Source organism: Erinaceus europaeus, chromosome 6 (assembly GCF_950295315.1).
Source record: "Erinaceus europaeus chromosome 6, mEriEur2.1, whole genome shotgun sequence".
Classification (NCBI taxonomy): domain Eukaryota; kingdom Metazoa; phylum Chordata; class Mammalia; order Eulipotyphla; family Erinaceidae; genus Erinaceus; species Erinaceus europaeus.
In genome coordinates, this window is record NC_080167.1 from 62,126,268 (window position 1) to 62,148,152 (window position 21,885).

A 21,885-nucleotide genomic window follows, 5' to 3' on the forward strand; every position below is an offset into this window, starting at 1 on the left:
GTGAGAGCTTGAATGAATGGATAAAGAAATCAGTATCTGAATAGAATCAGATGAGAAGCTACTTACAGCCTTAAATCTTCATTAAATTTACTTCTAACTGCTTAGCAATGACCTTTAGATGCTGTTTTTAAATTTATTGGAAGAGGAATGGGGAGACAGTGTAATAGTTCTACAAAAGACTTTCATGCATGAGGCTCTGAGATTCCAGGTTCATTCCCCATAACCACCATAAACCAGAGCTGAGCAGTGCTCTGAACTCTCTGTCTCTGTATCTCTAAGATAAAATATTTTTTAAAAAATTACTGGAGCTATGAAAACCCCTGCCCTCTGTTGAAGACTGGTATTAAGCTCATTAGCTTACAGACCAAGTTTCCCATCTTGGGTCACTGTCCAGTTTTGTTCAGCCCTAGTAGAATCTTTCTCTCATTTCCCACGAGAGAGATGTAGATAATGAGCTGGAGTTGTTGAAGGAAGAAGCTTCCTGGTGTCGCCTTTTCTTCCTGTCACTCTTAATGCCGTTAATCTTTTTAATTATGTTTATCAGTAAAGAGCGTTTATGTTGGAAAACTCTGCTTCCTTTGGGAGAAGTGCTGCTATTTATCTATAGTTTTCTAGGGAGTGGAAGGAGGCACAGTAATGCAGATGCTATATTAATAAGGTGGAAACTCCTAATCCAATTTGTTTAAGGATTAGATTCCCATGTACTGTTTCTGTTTTCATTACAAATTCAATTAAGACTTGCAGCAAAAAAAAAAAAACAAAAAAAAAACACCCAAAATGTTGAAAGTGCACTATAAGAGATAGTAGAAGGGCAAATTATCTGAAGACTTTTGAAAACTCAATGAATTCGAAACCTTTTTAGCAGGAAGTTTATCCTAGAATAAAATAGAAAGTTTAGTCATACAAACAAAAATGATGTTGATAAGAGAATCTTAAACAAGAGTTTTCCCTCTACTTTGTTCAGTTATATTACTAGTATTTCCAAAACTTATGAAAATTTTGCAAAAAGAAGAAATTGAGGTAGGGGTGGATGATGGTGTGCCCAGTTAAGGTCATGTATTACCAAGCAAGAGGACCCAGGTTTGAGTCCCCGCTCCCCACCTGTGGCATTGAGGGGGCCTGGAATGTTTCACAAGAGGTGAAGCAAGTCATCAGGTCTCTCTCTCTCCCTCTCTCTATCATCCTGTCCTCTCTCAATTTCTCTTTCTGTTTTATCGAGTAAAAGAAAAGAAAGGAATTAGTACAATTTAATATAGTAGCCAACATTTCCTTTAATACTAGTTAGTATAATAACACAGTGTTAAGCACTTAATAGTATAGCCTTATATATATTTTTTTAATTTTTATTTAAGAAAGGATTAATGAACAAAACCATAAGGTAGGAGGGGTACAACTCCACACAATTCCCACCACCCAATCTCCATAACCCTTATATTTTTAATATGTTAAGTTGTAAGTAGCATTCTGTAAAACTAATTCTGATTAGTGGAATTTTAAGCCAGTAGCCTACATGTAAATAGAGATGTTTTGGGGTCAGGTGGTGGTTTGTTCCATAGTGTTTACATTACAGTTCACAAGGACCTGAGTTCAAGCCCCTTCACCCACCTGTGGGGAGATTCATGAGTGGAAGGAAAGTGCTGTAGATATCTATCTCTCCTGCTTACAGTTTGCTCTTTCTCTACCCAAAATAAATAAATGACTACATCTAGCAAAAAAATATTCCTATCTAATTTTTTTTTTTTGGTCATCGCTGAGACTTCACTGCTTTGGCCGAACTTTTATAGATAGACAGAGACAGGGTGGTAGAGACAGAAAGAAACCACAACACTGAAGCTCCCAGATACATACACACAGCAAAGCAGTGTATTATCTCACTCAGCTATTTTTGCTGGCCTGATTTATCCTACATTTATTTAACATATTATTGAGTTCATCACTAAAATTGAAATGCATTTCTATGTAATTGCTGGACATTAATATTAGTCACTCTTTATTTTTAATATTTATTTATTCCCTTTTGTTGCCCTTGTTTTATTGTTGTAGTTATTGATGTCATCATTGTTGGATAGGACAGAAAGAAATGGAGAAAGGAGGGGGATACAGAAAAGGGGAGAGAAAGATAGACACCTGCAGACCTGCTTCACAGCCTGTGAAGCGATTCCCCCGAAGGTGGGGAGCCGGGGGCTCGAACTGGGATCCTTCCGCCGGTCCCTGCGCTTTGTGCCACATGCACTTAATCCACTGTGATACCACCCGACTCTCAGTCACTCTTTATTATTAACCAGCTCACTATGGGACACACAGGGCTGGAAAATCCTTCCCTGCTTAGCAAAGGAATGGATGGCATATACGAAAGAAAGGTTCAAGGCTGTGTTTTCAAGCTGTCATGCAAATAAATATTCTAGACTTTGTGTGTGTATGTTATATGCATCTCTCAGTGATAAACATTTTTCAATTCGTGAATGGCTTGCATATTATAATAAGTGTCCATGTATCTAGAATTGTTGGAATATGTACTTCACTTTATATTATTGGGGATTTTATCTGTTTGCCACCAAGATTATCACTGGGATACAGTGCCTGCAGGGGCAAACGCTAGAAGAAGAAGTGCCTGCAGGGCTCCAGCATATCCATGACTGCTTTCTTTTTCTTTCCTTTCTTATTTATATATTTAGTTTTCATAGAGGTGAGAGACAGAAGTAGACAGAGAAGGAGAAACAGGAGCCAGGTGGTGGTACAGCCAGTTAAGTGCATGTATCACGATGCTCAAGGGACCAGTTCGAGCCCCTGCTCCCCACCTGCATGGGGAAACACTTCATGAGTGGTGAAGCACGTCTGAACAAATTTCTCTTTCTCTCTCCCTCTCTGTTTCCACTTCCCCTCTCAATTGCTCTCTGTCCTATCATGTAAAATAGGAAAAGAAGAAAGGGAAGAAAAAAAAAAAAAGGAAAAATGGCCTCCAGGAGCAGTGGATTTGTTGGGCAGCCACTAAGCCTCAGCAATAGCCCTGTTGTTGTTGTTGGTGGTGGTGGTGGTGGTGGTGTGCGTGTGTGTGTGTGTGTGTGTGTGTGTGTGTGTGTAAGAGAGAGAGAGGGAGGGAGAGTAAGAGAGCGGGGAGAGAAAGAGAGGGAGAGAAGAGACACCTGCAACACTGCTGCTCTGCTCGTGCAGCTTCTCCCTTGCAGGTGTGGGACCAGGGTCTAGAACCCAGGTTCGCGGTAACGTAAATGTTCTTCCAGGCGATCTGCCACCCCCTCCATAGAATATATTTTAAATAACTGTTTATATACTTAATGCAGACATTCTGTATATGCCCACACACATTCAGTAACTGTCACTTTGCACTTCCTTCTAAACTCTCCAGCATTAGGCCACCATTCGCTTGCTTCTGTTTGCGAATTTGCCTGCTCTAGATATTTCACGTTAATGGACTCATACAGCATGTGTTCCTATCTTTACTCATAGCTACCAGCCTTGGTCAGTTTAAGCACCTAATATTCATTCTGAACGTCTTTGCTGCATCCTTGTTAAAGTCACAGACGTCACCACTTCCCTCCTGTTGTCTGCTAGGTGATTGCATGCGAACAGCAGTTGGACACCACTTACGATGCCAGATGTGACACATGGTCCCTCGGCATCACGGCCATCGAGCTGGGTGATGGAGACCCTCCGCTTGCTGACCTGCATCCCATGAGAGCTCTCTTCAAAATACCCAGGTCAGAAGGCTAACAGGTCTACAGTCTGTCCCCCCATCTCTCTCTTCACCTCTTCTAATGGTGATCAAGTAGATCTCAACAAGTTGAGAGCAGAGTGGCTTAGACACCTGGTTTATTCAATCACTTCACTTCCCTGACCTAAGAAAAAGCTTTTTGTTCCCCTTCTTCTTCCTTGATACATAGTGTCTCTCTCTTTTGCAGTAATTTTATCTCAGAAAGTCACAGCTCTTTCTGTTCACTTACCCACTGCCCCTTAGTGGGGTGTTCTGGTCCACAGTTAATACACCAGCAATTGGCTTCCCTCCAGTCTATCAGTCTAGCAATGTTTTACAGCTTGTGAAGGCTGCTCTTTGTCTAAAACTTCTAAATGCTGTCATGCAGGTAAGCATTCAGAATAATGGGCTGTCGGGAAAGCCACGACGTGTTTTTCCTAGAAAAACATAGGGGGATACCTCATGACTTTTCCAACAGCCTAATCTAAGCCATTTGGAGTTTTAAAAAATTGGATCTTTCATTCACTTGTCCAAACTACATGTTCTGAATTATAATCTCGAGATCATCCTTTCTGTCACCATTTCAGTTGGTCTTTCAGCTACCTTCCTTGCAATAAATAAATACTGCTAAAATAAGAAGAGGCTAAAGGACAACAGGATTGCAGATGAGACTGGAAAACCTGTTTGATAGCAAGTCTGAGACATTTAATTACAGTATTTCCTGACTCCCACTGTCACTCAGCCTGTGAGATGAAACACTCTACTACTCTCAGTTGCTGGTGGCTTCACATGGTGTCTCAATAGAGTGAGGTACTACCAGAAACTTCATCATCTCACTTAGTCCTGATCACGTCTGTCTCTATAAGTGGAATTCTGAGAATGTTACCTATAGAAATAATTAGAGGAAAAAGGAGGGTGGAACTTGAAAAAACTACCCAGTTATGAATGTTTTCCAATCATCAAAACTTTGTTAAGACTCCAAGCGAGTTCATAAATCTTTTTGGAAGGAGACATTTCGGGGGGTGGGGGTGGGGCGGGGCAGGAGGAGCAAGACTGTTGTGGAGTTGTGGAAAAGACTTACTTCTTTTCATGTGCAACTCAGCAATCTTCAAATAGTCGTGAGGGCTATAAGATGAGTCCGTGGTGTGATCTGGGGGCGAGGAGTGGCTGCATTTCTCTCTAATGAGCCTGTACAAACTGTACATTAATTCCGCTATAAGCTATTTGAGAAGTAATGCAGAACCGAAGACAGACTATTTCCATTCTGCTAATGAAAACAACGAGCTGTTAGAATAAACGTAAAGCAGCATACGTGCAAATCCAACACTCGTGGTTGCTCCATGTTGCTTGATTACAGAGCAAGAACAGTTTCATTTCCAAGTGGTGTTCTTTTCTGTTCACGGACATGACCCCCCCCAAAAAAAAAAAAGTCCACAGAGAGAAAAAAAATCTGTTCAGCTTAAAATGAAAGGAACTAATGGCAAAGTCATCTAAGTGGCATTATGAGCTCTCTCTCTCTCTCTCTCTCGGTAGTCATATTTTCCAGTTTCTTCCTTCTGTAACCTCGTTCCCGCCATGTTTCCAAGAACAAGAGAACAGGTCTTCTGCTACAAGGAAACTGCCCCCTCTCTCTGCTGCAGTTCCCTCCACGTTCTGAACAACTCTCCTTTTAGGTCACCTCTGTGTACCCTGAATATTCCTCAGAGCCTTCTGCCAGGATCAAAGTAAGACCATCTTTTCCCCACTAGCTGTTGTTTCTGTTTCTGTTGATTATTGCTGTTCTGCCCTCACCCCACCCTCTCCCCACCTCCCACCCCCACTCCCAAGGGATTTCAGGGAGAAGCAAGAATATTCTTTAAAGAGAAAAAAAAAATGATAAGCAGGAAAAATTAGGGTCATATATTCAGTGCTTTCAGAGAAACCAGAGAGCTGTCACTTTGTATAAAGAATGATTAGTAACTCCTGACCTGTCTTTGAATCAGAAAGGGATGTTAGTGTTTGGTTATGCCCTGGGAGAACCTGAGATTACAGTGATGAATTAGTAGCTTAGCTCAACAATGTACATGATCCAACCCTGGTCCTTATTTTTCTAGGAATCCACCCCCCAAACTAAGGCAGCCTGAGATGTGGTCAGCAGAATTCAATGACTTTATTAGCAAGTGAGTAACATTAACTTGTTTAAACAAAAAACAAAACAAACAAACAAACAAAAACCAAGGCGATACCCTCCAGCTATGACTGTGAAGTTCACCTTTTACAGCAATTACTGTTTCTCAGTAGCCTCCTTATTATTTCTTATCTATTAAGTAGCCCTGGGAGGGGGTTTCATTATTTTCTTCCAAACCAGCTGTGTAGAGTCCTTTGGCTAATGAGTTCATTATTGCTTAAGTAATGATTTGAGGTGCTGCAGTAGCTGTGTTTCCGTGAGCCCTTTTCACTGTGTCTCAGCACTTCCTGTCCTGATTTTCACAGCCAGGCCCTCAGTCTACCTGTCCACTGTCTATCTATCTAGTCAGTTCTTTCACTATTCATTTCTCTGTATCACTCATGCTCATCATAACGAGGGAATTTTTACTGGGATTAAAGATCAGATAAAGAGTGGCAATGAGACATGTTTACATTGGAACTTCAGTGGACATTTGTAAGTTGACAGGTGTTGGACACAAGTGGCCTTTAAAAAAAAGAATTTTTGTTACATCTTAACTTAAAAAAAAATGACCACAGACTGTAAGTAGTTGAAAGAAGTCAGTATGATCTCACATATCAGTTTTCACTAGGAAATATATCAGAACAAAGAAAGTAGAAGAACTAACCATGGTCTTATGTATAACTGTCATAAGCCTTTTTTTTGTGGAGTGTTTTTGTTTGTTTGTTTTTTATCAAGAGTCTTTTTTTTTCTGCCCTAAATATCTTTTTTTTTAAATTAAAGAAATAAAGCAAAGACTTATGGGTTGTGAAAACCCAAGAAAGATTGATCACCTTTTTCTACCAGTTTTAACTTAACTAGACATAAACTATTGAGTATATACAGTGCACACAGAATATTGAACAAACTACTGTCAAATTTCATGAATCTCTTAGGAGAATCACTAGTAGGTAGTTATTTACCTAGTTGTTGCCAGGCTTCACCATTCTGGGCTGACATTTTCAGGAAGGGAGAGAGAGAAGGAGAGGGAGAGGGAGAAAGAAACAGATACCACGGGAACAGATGCAATGGAGATGCAATGAAGCTTGATGTTGGGTGGCATGCATGGTGAAGTAGGCACAATCTGGGGAGTGAATTGTCCTGCCAGTGCCCACTGGCAACTCTGAAGGATTCCCTATGATTCACAGTTCTGCCCTTGTCTGTAGGTAGGTCCTTTCACATAGTGTCTCAGTGGAACTTGGCAACTTTGACCCATTTTACATGCCTCCAACTCAGAGAAACATTTCCTCCAACAGTTAGTATTCTTTCCTGTCTGCTGCCATTGCATTTTTTTAATTTTTAATTTAGTTTTATATTAATTTATTTGATAGAGAGGGGAGAGAGACAGAGAGAGAGAGAGAGAGATTGGAGGTAGAAAGAAAAGACACATGCAGCCCTGATTCACTGCTCCTGCACTTGGGGACTGGGTCTTGACGTTTCCTCCCTCTTCCTTCAATACCATTGCCACCTGTGGAGATGTCTTTCTCCTTGACTAAACAGTAAGCACCATGAGGTCACTGAATGCTCACTACTTGCCACTGTCTGTCCAGTCCAGTGACTCTAGCAGAATGGCTGGCAGAGATAGCTATTTGGTGAATTTTAGTCATCAATGATACAGATGCTACTTTGTACATCACAAGTGGGTGCTCTTGTATCTGCTAAACTGAGTGAAAAGGAAGAGCACATCTTCTTGACAGACATTGTTACCTGGATTTATTCCTTAGCATATTTTAACACCTCTGAGAAATTTCTTTTCCTTGAACTCAGTCAAATAATCAGATTGTCATCCCAGCAGGGTTAGCGTGCTGGTCAGTTATGACACTGCTTAAGGAAAGCCTTGGGGTTCTTCTTCAACTCCCCTCCCCCCCTTTTATCTATTTCCACAACTGGTAGCCCAATGCTGACTCTTTTTTTATATAATAAGGATCCTCTGAATCTCAGGTTCAAATGAATATTAGACATGTAGTAGCTGAGAACTTTTTTTTTTTTGCCTCCAGGGTTATTGCTGGGGCTCAGAGCTGGCACTATGAATCCACTGCTCCTGGAGGGCATTTTTTCCCCATTTTTGTTGCCTTTGCTGTTGTTATTATTGCTGTTGTTGGATAGGACAGAGAGAAATCGAGAAAGGAGGGGAAGACAGACAGAGGGAGAGAAAGATAGACACCTACAGAATTGCTTCACCATTTATAAAGCGACCCACCTGCAGATGGGGAGCTGGAGGCTCGAACCGGAATCCTTACGCCAGTCTGTGCGCTTCATGCCATGTGTGCTTAACCTACTGTGCTACTGCTCGGTCTCCCCCCACCACCCTTTTTTAAATTTGAGATCTGTTTCTAGGGCTGAGCATTCATCAGAAGTATTGCTGTCTTCTGTCAGAGTAGTTTTTGTCATTGTTGTTTTAAGCAGTCCTGCTGGAGTAATATTATGAATAACAAATTTCAAAACTCTAATTCATTGGATATTGCTTTTTCGTTTGTTTGGTTTTGGTTTTCTGCCAGTGCAGGTGCCTGACCAAAGACTACGAGAAGCGTCCCACCGTGTCAGAGCTTCTACAGCATAAGTTCATTACTCAGGTCGAGGGCAAGGACATGATGTTGCAGAAACAGCTCATGGAATTCATTGGCATTCATCAGTGCATGGGAGGCGCAGAAAAAGCCAGGTAATTCATTGGCATTCATCAGTGCATGGGAGGCACAGAAAAAGCCAGGTAATTCATTGGCATTCATCAGTGCATAGGAGGCGCAGAAAAAGCCAGGTAACTGACTCATGACTTGAATCCGCATGTCCCGAAATCCTCAGAAGTCTGTGGATAATTTGACAATGCCGTTGTAGATTAGGTGAGACAGGAATTCATTCACGCCCTTGATGGTCTGATCATAAGGTGTCGCATGTAGGAAAAAAATGAATGAATATGCTGAGTTGTGTTCCAGTATTGGTAGAGTTACTTGCACCATCTTTTTTTTTTTTTTTATCATTTTATTGGGAGCGGGCAATGGGTCATAGGACAGTTGTTGACCCGTGGGTAAAACTTCTCGTCTTGTCAGCCATAACAGGGTCTGCAAAACACTCTCACCCTCTACTTGGGCTCTTTTCCAGCTTTGTGCACCAAGAGCCCAGAGCTCTCCCCTCACCACCCCCACCTGTGCTCCTTCTCCAGGGTCCTTTGCTTTGGTGTGATAAGCCAAACTAGTCCAAGTTTTACTTTGCGTTTCCTTTTTCTGTTCTTGTTTCTCAAGTTCTGCCCATGAGTGAGATCATCCCGTGCTCATCCTTCTTTTTGTGACTTATCTCATGACACATATTTCCTTCAACTCCATCCATGATGAAGTGAAGAAGGTAGATTCATTCTTCTTTTTTTTTTTTTTGCCTCCAGGGTTATCGATGGGGCTTAGTGCCTGCACTACAAATCCACTGCTCCTGGAGGCCATTTTTCCCATATTGCTGCCCTTGTTGTTGCACTTGTTGCTATTGCTGTCGCTGGTGTTGGTTAGGACAGAGAGAAATGGAGAGAGGAGGAGAAGACAGAAGGGGAGAGAAGGATAGACACCTGCAGACCTGCTTCATCGCTTGTGAAGTGACACTCCTGCAGGTGGGGAGCCAGGGGCTTGAACTGGGATTCTTATGCCGGTGCTTGCACTTTGCGCCATGTGTGCTTACCCTGCTGTGCCACCACCTGGCCCCCAATTTGTTATTCTTAATATCTTAAAGTTTAATTGAGCAGGAGGGAGAGATGATGGATAGAGTACCTTGTTCCACATGATCTCTTGTTCCAAGTGGGAGGTGCTGGTGTACTGGGGAAAGCTCTGGACCTTGGTCTTGGTCCCTCTCTCTCTCTCTCTCTCCCTCTCTCTCTCTGTCTCTCCCCCTAACTGAAAACATGACCAGGTGAAGTGAAATTACATGTGCGTGAGGCCCAGACGCCATGGAAACAAACAGAAAATTCAGTTTTATCAGAGTGAAAAATGTAAACCTTAGAATGTGATTGTTGGCACAGGTGTTTATCCATACGGTGAGATCTTAAATTTGGAAACTGAAAAGGAAAAATAAAAGTCAGACCTCTTGACACTATTATTTTTGGAAGCCTTTTCCCTGGTTAAATAATTTTCAAAAGCTATTTTTATATCTCTACTTATGCTTATGTTTGTGTTTTTCATCATCTATACTATGTAATAGACTTTATATTACTGAATATAAATGGTACATATATTCATTTTAGATAATTTAGAAGATACATAAAATGTACAACATATGGCCTAAAACCAGATATAACATTTTAATCTGTAACCTTCTGGTATCTTATAAATGGTATATACATTTCAGAGCAAAATTATTATTATATGTACTGTTGTGCAGTCAACCCTCTGGCACTCAACAGTCACTATCTTGTCATTTAAAACGCTACCTCAATTTTCTTTCTTGAGCGGCTGAAGTAATGAACACCCACTATATTCAGACCAGTTTCTTAAATTCTTTCTTTGATATGCCTTGACTATGTCCCCAGAAGTATTATATAAGCTATGATTCGCACTCCTTTGTGGAAAGGAAAGACCTAGCACACCACCTCCTTGAATGATAATAAATTACCAGTTAAAAATTTCTTCATGAGATATTGAATTAGCATGCTATCTTAATAGGCAAAGCAAAAATGACTTCTAATATTTACTCGGTGCCTTTGGTAAACTTGTAGTGGTTGACTTTATTTTTAAGATTTACCTATATTTATTTGTTTGGATGGCAAGTGAGAAAAAGCCAGAGAGACAGAGAGGAGAGGCACCTGTAGCAATGCTCCACTGCTCACGAATCTTCCGCTTATAGGTGGGAGCTGGCAGCTTGAACCCAGATCTTCAAGCATGGTAGTTTGTAAGCTCTGGCACATACACCAGTATCTAGCTCCATGATTACATTTTCACAAATACTTTTTGTTTTGCATGGGATTTTATAGAAGCCGGAAGTCCTGTTTATAAGAATTCAGTAATTCAACCACAGTTGATTATTTTTTCTTTTTAAAAAAGATTTTATTTTTAATATTTTCTTTCTTTTTAAAATTTTTATTATCTTTATTTATTTATTGGATAGAGACAGAAATCATGAGGGAAGAGGTGATAGGGGGAGATAGAGAGAGAAAGAGAGATACCTGCAGCCTTGCTTCACTACTCGCAAAGCTTTGCCCCGTAGGTGGGGACCGGGGGCACAAACCTGGGTCTTTGCACACTGTAACATGTGCGCTCAATCAGGTGGGCCACCACCCGGCTCCGATATTTTCTTTCTTTATTCATTTATTGGATAGAGACAGGGAGAAACTGAGATAGAAGGGGGAGAAGAGAGGGAGCTGAAGCACTGCTTCACTGACAGTGAATCTTTTCTCCTGCAGGTAAGGTTTGGGGCTCAAACCAGGTCCTTGAGTATGGATGGAAACTTGCACTCAACCAAGTATGCCACCACTCGACCCCATAAACATAACTTTTTCTTTTCTTTTCTTTTCTTTTCTTTTCTTTTCTTTTCTTTTCTTTTCTTTTCTTTTCTTTATAAAAAGGAAGCATTGACAAAATCATAGGATAAGAGGGCAACAACTCCACACAATTCCCACCACCAGAACTCCGTATCCCATCCCCTCCCCTGAGAGCTTTCCTATTCTTTAACCCTCTGGGAGTATGGACCCAAGGTCACTGTGGGATGCAGAAGGTTGAAGGTCTGGTTTCTGTAATTGCTTCCCTGCTGAACATGGGAGTTGACTGGTCGGTCCATATTCCCAGTCTGCCTCTCTCTTTCCCTAGTAGGGTGGGTCTCTGGGGAAGCATACCTCCAGGACACATTGGTGGGGTTGTCTGTCCAGGGAAGTCTGGTCAGCATCATGCTAGCATCTGGAACCTGGTGGCTGAAAGGAGAGTTAACATACAAAGCCAAACAAATTGTTGAACCATTATGGACCTGAAGACTGGAACAGTGCAGATGAAGAGTTCGGGGGTATGGGGGGGTCCTCCATTCTGTACATAGCTAGTAGGCATATTTTAGTTATATTCCAAAGGGCCTGTGGCTATACTAGTTTTCGTTTTCTTTTTCTTTTTTTCTATTTTTCCCCTGAGCCTGAAGCACAGTTTTTTCTTAAGTCAAAAATGCTGGCTGTATTGGTGGCAGAGACGCAATCGACACACTTGTCCCAGAGTATATTTCCAAACCGGGGTACGGTTTTGACCCATAGCTTAAAGAAGTAACAAATGAGAAGCCAACTAAAGAAAATGTTCAGCTATTCAGTACTAAATATCTGACTCAAACTGTCAGTTCTTTCTGTAGGTGTGGGGCTTTTTCTCATATAAATTCCCTTGAATGGGCTTTTGATTTTATTTAAAAAATAGCAAGAAAGGAGAGGAAAAAATCAATAGGAAGTAATAATGAGGTTCTTTCAGAGCAATACAATGCATGCGACTATTCTGCTTTCCGCATGAGGTAATTAATTGTTCGCTAATGGCTGGGACTCTGGTGTGGTGAGGATTGTTCATCCTTTGGAACTTTCATTCCTTTCCCTTAATTCATGGGACTTCTAAAATACGGTTCTGGTTGCTCTTCTAAGAACCATTCTTTGATTTCCATTTTTATATGAATATTTCAAAGAGCGCTTTCAAAGTCTACATGTCCGGAGTTGAACTTAAACACTTTCTCACCCCAAATTAGTCATTCCCCTCCCCTCCCCTTTCCCTCTCCTCCTCTCTCCCCTCCCCTCCTCTTCCCTCCCCATTCCATCTCTCTAAAAATATTTAGAATGAGATGATCCTGCTCAGGGAGGCTACTCAGGAAGGCCCGGCTCTGCAAAGAAAATACCATCATTGCCCCTTACTCTACCTATTTGTTTAATGGTATCTGTTCAGGTCTTGTATATCTTTTGTCTTATTTTTCTCTTAATTTCCTTTATGAATTAAACCTACTAGTTTTTTTTTTTCTATCTCCTTCTGTTAGGTGATTTCTTCATTAAAGCCTTGCATTTTCTTTATCAAGACAAAAATTTAGTTTCTCTCTTATAATCTTCATTTTGCATCATTTTATTTTTTATTAGTGATTTAATCATGATTGACAAGATTGTGGGATAAGAGGGATGCCAATACATACAGTTATACCACCAGATTTCTGTATCCCATCCCCTCCATTGGAAGGTTTCCTATTTGTTATCCCTCTGCAAGTATGCACCAAAGATCTTTATGAGGTGCAGAAAGGGGGAGGTCTGGCTTCTGTAATTGCTTCTCTGCTGGACATGGGCATTGACACGTCAATCCATACCCCCAGCACATTTCTGTGTTTCCCTAGTAAAACAGGGCTCTGGAGAGGTAGGGTTCTAAGACACATTGGTGAGATCATCTGCTCAGAGAAGTCAGGTTGGCATCATGGTAGCATCTGTAGCTTGGTGGCTGAAAAGCATTAAGATGTAAAACAGAACAAATGCTCTAATAATCAGGAGCCTAAAGGCAAGAATATATCAGATGAGATTTGGTTTCTTCATGTTGGAAGAAATTAGGAAGTCTATTTTAAGTATATCCCAAGGGTCCCATGACTTTGCTATTTTTTGCCTGAGCCTGACAGCCAACATGCAGGTGAGCTAATAGTATTGTTTGGCAATAGGACTAGAAAACTGGATCAGGGCAGAGAGTTGATCCCAAATATGGGAAAGTATATAAATACCGTTAACTGTAAACCCCATTGATGTGACCTGGGTCCCGTGTCCAGTCAGTCATATTTAGCACAGGAGCCTGTGTGACCTCTGAGTCCCTGTCGGTCTGAGCTCACAGTCCATGGTCATAGCTAGGAACATTCTAGGCAGTACTCATTTCTGGACCCATCTTCCTCGAGTGGTAAAGTATGTTGACCCCACCTCCCTCCAGAGAGTGGGGCAATTTCTACCGTTGCTGTTCTACAATGCCCTGTAGAGGCCCAGAAAAAGGTTTATGGTGTTGTTCCTGATGGAGATGACCAATGGTGTTGGAGTGAGGGTTCTGTTAAAGGTCTAGGCCCATCATACCTATGTGGAAATCCCAGGATTCCCTGACTAGGGCCCTGGATGATGGGGTGGCCTGGTAGTGACCAAAAGGGCCATCATTAAAGTGCGCTAGTCTCTTACCTTTATCCAGCTTTTGTAGTCTGTTGTTAAAATTCGGTGGCTCTTGCTGGCCGGGCTAGCTTCACGGGCGGGTAATAGAGACGTGGAGGCAACGGCTGGGCAGGGAAGCTGTATTTCTTTATTCAGGAACAATGATTCATAAACTAAACCAAACTAATCACCAAACAGAACTCTGCTGTCTCTTTGCGGCGGCACAAGCACTCTCTCTTACTCTCTAACTCTGAAACTCTGCAACTCTAGAACTCTGGAACTCTGAAACTCTGGCGGGGTTCCTTGGGGCGGGGCCAAGCGGGCCTGCGAAACTAACTGGACTGATCCAATTCTCTTGGCGGGGGAGAACTAAAACAACCCAATGTAAGGCATACAACAATTCCCCCTTTTATTTTTAACTAAATGACTACAGTATCAAGGGTGTGGGGTGAACAGAAACCTCTATCATACAGGCATTTTTAAAAAAAGAAACTGGCACAAACATGGAGAAACATGTAAGCAAGTAACAACCAGTGTGCTTCCAAGGGAAGGCCTGAGGGGGCCATTTTTGCCTCTGTGGGCAAAACTTTATCAGCTTAAAAAAACATTTCTTGCCTCTGGGGGCGTACTTGCCTCGACAGGCATTTGCATGGGGGCGGGGAATGGCCTAGAGTCCCAAAGGCAGCTGGCTGCAATTTACTTACTATGAAACAAAACTTGTTATTAGCAGATTTCTAATAGAGAAGGAATTTGAGACTTTTACATATCAACAACGTCTTTTAACCTTTTGTTACACCCATTCAAGATGGAGTCAGGAAAGGAAACCTCAGGCATGAGAATAATTAGTATAGCCATTGTGCGATCTACCATTTCTAATAGAGAAGGTAATGGAGAGTTTTACATATCAACAAGTCTATTTAACCTTTTGTTTAGACCAACTTAGTTAAAATATATTGATTGTTAACTAATTTTTACCTCAGACTTTAAATGTAAGTTAGTTTTATCTTTATGAGAATTACGTTGAAAACCTTTTTCATTTAACTTTGACTAGTAAGAATTTAGCCTTAAAGTTACTGTTTACCAAACTTTAAACATACACATAAACATGGTCATTAATACACAAGGAGAGAAACCTTTGTTACGAAGACATGTCATTTTAAACACGAATTTAAATCTGTACTGTCTTAGTTGTTGGGAGGTGCGTTGTCCAGTGGTGGTCTCTTGGGCAGCTTCACTTCTAGGAATTGCAGGTTGTGATCTCTGCACAAATCTCTGCGTACTCCAGCTTGTCTGCCTGCAGACCGGACCGGTGGCTGGAGATCTCGTGTGCCCAGTTTCGGCAGGGAGCCCGGGGGTCTGGGAGGTCCGGGATCGTTCCAGAATTCATAGCAAGAGGGCAGGCACGCCAGCTTTGTAGAAGGCGTGGGCCTAGGTGCCCAGGGGTGGCGGCCATAATAGGCCGCCACGGCCCTGCCCCATGGCCCTGCCATGTCTGCTGCCCTGTTCACAGTGGCCAAGCAGCGTGGAGGGATCACGCGTCCAGTGCCCTGCGCTACGCGGTGGAGAGCCGGCTCCTGTGGGCTGGCCTGCGTGCTGGCATTGGGCTCCTGCATGGTGGCATCGGGCTCCTGCGTGCTGGCATCGGGGTCCAGCGTGTTGGCATCGAGCTCCTGCATGCTGGCATCGGGCTCCTGTGTGGTGGCATCGGGCTCATGCATGTTGGCATCGGGCTCCTGCGTGCTGGCATTGGGCTCCTGCGTGCTGGCGTCAGCCTCCTGCGGGCTGCGGGGCTGCGGGCGCGGTGCACGGGGTTGTCTGGGCGCAGGCGGCTGGCTGGCTGTTTAGCCAGGTGGAAACAGCAGCTCCACGCCTCGCCTCCCTCCCGCTGGCTCTTCCTGCTGGCTGTTCTGAGTTCACCCGAGCGGGTGGAAACCACAGAGTGGTCCAGAGATAAATGTTCCAGAAACAGAGAAACAGTCTCGTGAAGAAAGAGCAGAGGCCTTTGGAGATCTCTTCACAAGCAGAAGAGAAGGCCATAGTGCATAGGTAGCCAAATTGTCTTTACTTATCGTGAGAGATGCGCAGGTCAGGTCCACGTGGGCGCCATTTGTTGTTAAAATTCGTCGGCTCTTGCTGGCCGGGCTAGCTTCACGGGCGGGTAACAGAGATGCGGAGACAACGGCTGGGCAGGGCAGCTGTATTTCTTTATTCAGGAACAATGATTCATAAACTAAGACAAACTAATCACCAACCAGAACTCTGCTGTCTCTTTGCGGCGGCGCAAGCACTCTCTCTTACTCTTCTTCTTCTTCTAGCGTTTGCCCTTCTTCCATAGCCAGTCAACAGCGTCAGGTTGAGCCTGATGTCTGCTTGTTGCTGGCTTTGAAAGTGACTGGGATCCATGTGGATTCAGTCGGCTAGGAAGGATCGTCAGTTTCCCCAATAAATGGGTACTCACGGGATGCACCACGAGAAGGTCGATCCAATGCATCCCTCTCTTACTCTGGAACTCTGCAACTCTGGAACTCTGGAACTCTGAAACTCTGGCAGGGTTCCTTGGGGCGGGGCCAAGCGGGCCCACAAAACTAACTGGACTGATCCAATTCTCTTGGCGGGGGAGAACTAAAACAACCCAATGTAAGGCATACAACAGTAGTCCTTACTTTATCTGACAGGGTTAGACTTGGAGTGATTGAGAGATGTGAAATAGGAAGTAGGTGAGGTGGGTATCTAGGTCTATGTACAAACTATCTGATTAAGTACTTTATAGTGTCTTGTTTAGGTCTTTCTACTTGTTCATTACACTTATTGAGTCACTGCAGACTATAGTACACTTTTACTTTAAGGTATACATTTTCCCCTAATTTATGGATACATGTGCACATGTGCCCTATCCCATGGACCCTGGTCTATATCTAGCTTTTGTAACTTTGTTAGGAGATATGCCACCCAAAATAGAAGTGAAGAGTCCTCTGAGCTAGAAAGGGTCTCACCAGAGTAATGGAGCTGGAAGGTTGACATTCCAGGCCTGGTGTATCTGGACACAGTCTGAAGTGAAACATGTCGAAGTGGCACTGACTTCATTGATTTGTTTGAGATCAGCAGATGCAGTATCAAATGGTCTGGATCAAGAGACGCATGAAGGAAAATGAGCAAAGCTCCAGAGGTTCCAGGACTGGGAGAAATATGGGTTTTATAGAGAATGAGGAAGGATCCTTGCTGTCACAGACTTTAAGAAGATAATCGATAATTATTACTATAACCAAGTTACTTGGGAACTTTGGTTTACTTTGAAAATTCCATGGTTAGGATTTACTGTACCATACAAGACCTTACCATGTTATATTATTTAGCACTATTTACAAGTAACCATATCTTACATACTGACAAGACCAGTTGCTTCTGGTCTCCCTGGTCTAAGATTATAAGTGATTTAATTTTCTAAAAAAAGTTATTATTAGAAATGCATTAACAGTTTAAACCCAGTGTTGAAATTCAGTTTACTAAGTGCCAAGTGCTTAGATTGAAGGAAAATATTCATTATGCATTAAAAAGCTTGAGATATTCAATCTATTTTCTCCCTTGTATATTAATCAAATAGTGATTTATAGGGCTATAAGTTAATAGGTGTATATTAGCGCCATTCCCACCACCCAAGGTCTGTGTTACCACCCTCCCCCCCCTATAGTGAAACAGAAAATCTATCCTCCCTTCCCCCGAGTTTTTTTTTTTTTTACTTTGGTGCAATACTCGAAACTCAGCCAAATTCTCCTCTGTGTTTCTCTTTCTGTTCCTCTTTCTCTACTTCTGTTTATGAGTAGGATCATCCCATACTTATCTTTCTTTTTCTGGCTTGTCTCACTTAACATAATTCCTTCTAGCTCCATCCAAGATGGGTCACAGAGGTGGATTCATCATTCTTAATAGCGGCATAGTATTCCATTGTGTATATCTACCACAATTTTCTCAAACACTTAACTTTTGTTGGACACCTGGGTTTCTGGGAAAATTGGGTTGAAATGTACAGAAGAATGAAACTGAAACACTATATCTCACCAGAAACAGAAGTAAACTCCAAATGGATCAAGGACCTAGATGTTAGACCAGAAACTCAAATACTTAGAGGAAAGCATTGGTGGAACAATATCCCACCTAAGTCTCAAAGATATCTTCGATGATACAAACCCAATTGCAAGGAAAACTAAAACAAAAATAATCCAATGGGACTACATCAAGTTGAAAAGCTTCTGCCCAGCAAAAGACTCCATCACCCAAACAGAGATCCCTCACAGAATGGGAGATCTTCACAGAGATCATACATGATGCCAGACATCAAACAAGAGCCTAATAACCAAAATATATAAAGAGCTCACCAAACTTAGCAACAAAAAAGCAAATAACCCCATCCAAAAGTGGGGAGAGGATATGAATAGAATATTCACTACAGAAGAGACACAAAAGGCCAACAGACATATGAAAAAATTGCTCCAACTCACCAATTGTCAGAGAGAGAAATGCAAATAAAGACAGCAATGAGATACCACTTCACCCCTGTGAGAATGCCAGACATCAGAAATGGCGGCAACAACAAGTGCCGGAGAGGTTGTGGGGATAAAAGGACCCTCCTGCACTGCTGATGGGAGTGTAAATTGGTGTAACCCCTGTGGAGAGCAATCTGGAGAACTCTCAAAAGGCTAGACCTTCCCTATGACCCAGTAATTCCTCTCCTAGCGATGTATGCTAAGAAGTCAAACACACCCATCCAAAAATATATGTGTACTCCTATGTTCATAGTAGCACAATTTGTACTATATCTTTTATTTGCAAAGCAGAGTGCAACTGGTGATGTAGGGGTTTGAACCTGGGACTTCAGGTTCATTCAACTCCACTACCATTCAACCCCAGTAGGTCCTCCTCTGCCATCATGTTCCAGGACCTGAACCCTCCCCTCCACCCCAGAGTCTTTTACTTTGGTGCAGTTCACCAACTCCAGTCCAAGTTCTGCTTAGTGTTTTCCCATCTGTTCTTGTTTTTTGATTTCTGTCTATGAGTGAGATCATCCCATATTCATCTTTGTCTTTCTGACTTATCTCACTTAACATGGTTCCTTCAAGCTCCATCCAAGATGAGGTGAAGAAGATGAATTCACTATTTTTATTTTCCCTCCAGGGTTATTGCTGGGGCTTTGTGCCTGCACCGTGAATCCACTGCTCCTGGAGGTTTTTTCTTTTTTTCTTTACCCTTTTGTTGCCCGTTTTTTTCTGTTATCATTGTTGTGGTTATTATTATTGTTATTGATGCCATTGTTGTTGGATAGGACAGAGTAATGGAGAGAGTAGAGGAAAGCAGAAAGGAGGAGAGAAAGCTTCTGCAGACCTGCTTCACCATCTGTGAAGCGACCCCCCTGCAGGTGGGGAGCTGGGGACTTGAACCAGGATCCTTATGTCAGTCTTTGCACTTTGCCCCATGTGTGCTTAACCCACTGTGCTACTTCCCAACCCCCAAATTCACTATTTTTAATAGCTGAGTAGTATTCCATTGTGTATATATACCCCAACTTTCTAAGCCACTCATCTGTTGTTGGACACCTGGGTTGCTTCCAGGTTTTGGCTATTTCAAATTGTGCTGCTATAAACATAGGTGTACACATGTCTTTTTGGGTGAGTGTGTTTGGTTCCTTAGCATATATCCCCAGGAGAGGAATGGCAGGGTCATAGGGTAGGTCTACTTACAACAGGAGTATTTTGCAGAGTATTGTCCAACCTTCTGGAAGATGACTGACACTGAGGGAAAGAGAGCACAAGTCTGCCCTAAGTAGCACAGCACCCCCTCCCCACCCCATGGTTGGATAGGGTAGGGCGCTGGCAAGCTTTTGGGTTGTAGGAAAAGTCATGAGGCATTTTTTGCATAGAAAAACATATAAAAATACATCACAATCTTTCTGGCAACCCAGTAGTACTGGCTGTTAATTAAAACCATTCTAAGCTGAGCCCAACTGTCTAGACCGAGCTGAAACAGAACAAGCAATGAGGCCTGGCTGAGGCAGGCTTGTTCCAAAGTGCCCATGTAGCATACCTGCAGGGAACTCTGTAAGGTCATTGTTGTCCTACATTAGCATGTGACGGCGACAGGCCAGCAAAAATGTGCTTGCTGGTGTCCTGACCCATATTATACCCATAAAAGGTGTGCGGCGACCGTGTTGTACACCTCCAGGAGACGCCACTCATTTCGTATTCCACACGAGTTTCTTCACCCCGAAGCACAGAAATACATTAGTGGCACCCACTGGGGTTGCACTGCAGACTCTGTCAGGAACCTGAAAAAGAAAATCTGAATATATTTGTCCAGTGGCCTAAAATAGAACTATCATCTGTGGTATTAATTATGTGTACATGATTTTAGCACAAGCAGAGTGAAATACCGTCTGGGTACTAATTTGGCCGGGGGTGGGGGTGGTGGTTGTTCTCTTAGGTACTTTTACATGAAATTGCATTCAGATAGAAAAAAACAATAATGCTTTCAGCAAATCTTTACAAGGATGAAGTTTATCATGTTTACCCTGAAGTCTGCGTAAGCTAATTTACTGACATTTCATTGGGAAAGGAGGAAACTATATCTCAGTTTAGGTTCTGTGGTACTAAAAAGGGTAAAAAGAATCCTTAGTATCTCAAGCAGAATTCAATGGAAGGCTGATTTTTTCATTACTATTTACTATTAAGATATTTTAATCACTTAAAAGAAAATTTCAAATTTTATCAGCAACTAGTATTATTTTAAAAATTTGGAGAACCTCTATCTAATTCTCGAGTTCCTTTAATGTTAGTATTTCCAGTAATTTTCTAGAAAACACTATCTTGATGAGGACCTTACCTGTGTTACCTAAACTAACCCAAATTCCGTATTGTTTTTAAAATATCTGTATTTTTTAATGATTAAAATTATATTTAAACAGGCTCCTGCAAATGACCTTGTTCGATTTCATGGAATGAAATACTATGAATATAACAAGTACATGTATTTAAAAGAAAAAAACGTGTTTAGACAAAACACCGCATAACACTTTTTCCTAAAAACGACAATGCATCCTGAAAAATTCTGTATGTATACATTTTGACCTTTCTGTCATATAAATTATTAGTCTTTATAAAAAATATATCTTAGGGGGTCGGGCGGAAGCGCAGTGGGTTAAGCGCATGTGGCGCAAAGCTCAGGGACCGGCGTAAGGATCACAGTTCGAGCCCCCGGCTCCCCACCTGCAGGGGCGTCACTTCACAGGTGGTGAAGCAGGTCTGCAGGTGTCTGTCTTTCTCTTCCCCTCTCTGTCTTCCCCTCCTCTCTCCATTTCTCTCTGTCCTATCCAACAACGAACAACATCAACAATGGCAATAATAATAACCACAACGAGGCTACAACAACAAGGGCAACAAAAAGGGGGAAAAATGGCCTCCAGGAGCGGTGGATTCATGGTGCAGGCACCGAGCCCAGCAATAACCCTGGAGGGAAAAAAATGTATCTTAGAGTGAGATAAATACTACCTAAGGGCTTATCAAGAGCCTTGACCTACATTATACAGATTGCAACAAATACTATAGCATTGCTTCTCTGTTTCTTTTCTTTCAAAAAATGGTATAGGATTTGACTGGTTTTTTTCTTCTTTTGGCATTGTTGTATTAGAAAAGACACATTTACATAGAATAACTGTTGAACTCTGCAGTGCCTCACTGGAGACCAGACACTGAGAATAGATAAGTATTGTTTTGGCAGCAAAGCAAGGTGAGACAGATACATAGGTTAAGTGGAGAGCAATGCCTACACATTTTTTTGTCTCTGGATACAGTTTTGCCATTCTGTCAAAGGCCTTAGTACTAAGCTTACTGCTAGTAACTTACTACAAACATTTGTGCTTTGTAGTGGCCA

General features: G+C 42.1%; 1 protein-coding gene across 1 annotated transcript in view; it reads left to right on the top strand.

Annotated features, from left to right (window-relative positions):
• MYO3A (myosin IIIA) overlaps positions 1-21,885 on the top strand; it is a 194,443-nt gene that overhangs the window by 44,339 nt on the left and 128,219 nt on the right. The window contains exons 8-10 of the mRNA XM_060192328.1: positions 3,571-3,716; positions 5,803-5,868; positions 8,398-8,553. Coding sequence (XP_060048311.1) covers positions 3,571-3,716; positions 5,803-5,868; positions 8,398-8,553 — 368 coding nt within the window. The remainder of the gene's footprint in view (positions 1-3,570; positions 3,717-5,802; positions 5,869-8,397; positions 8,554-21,885) is intronic.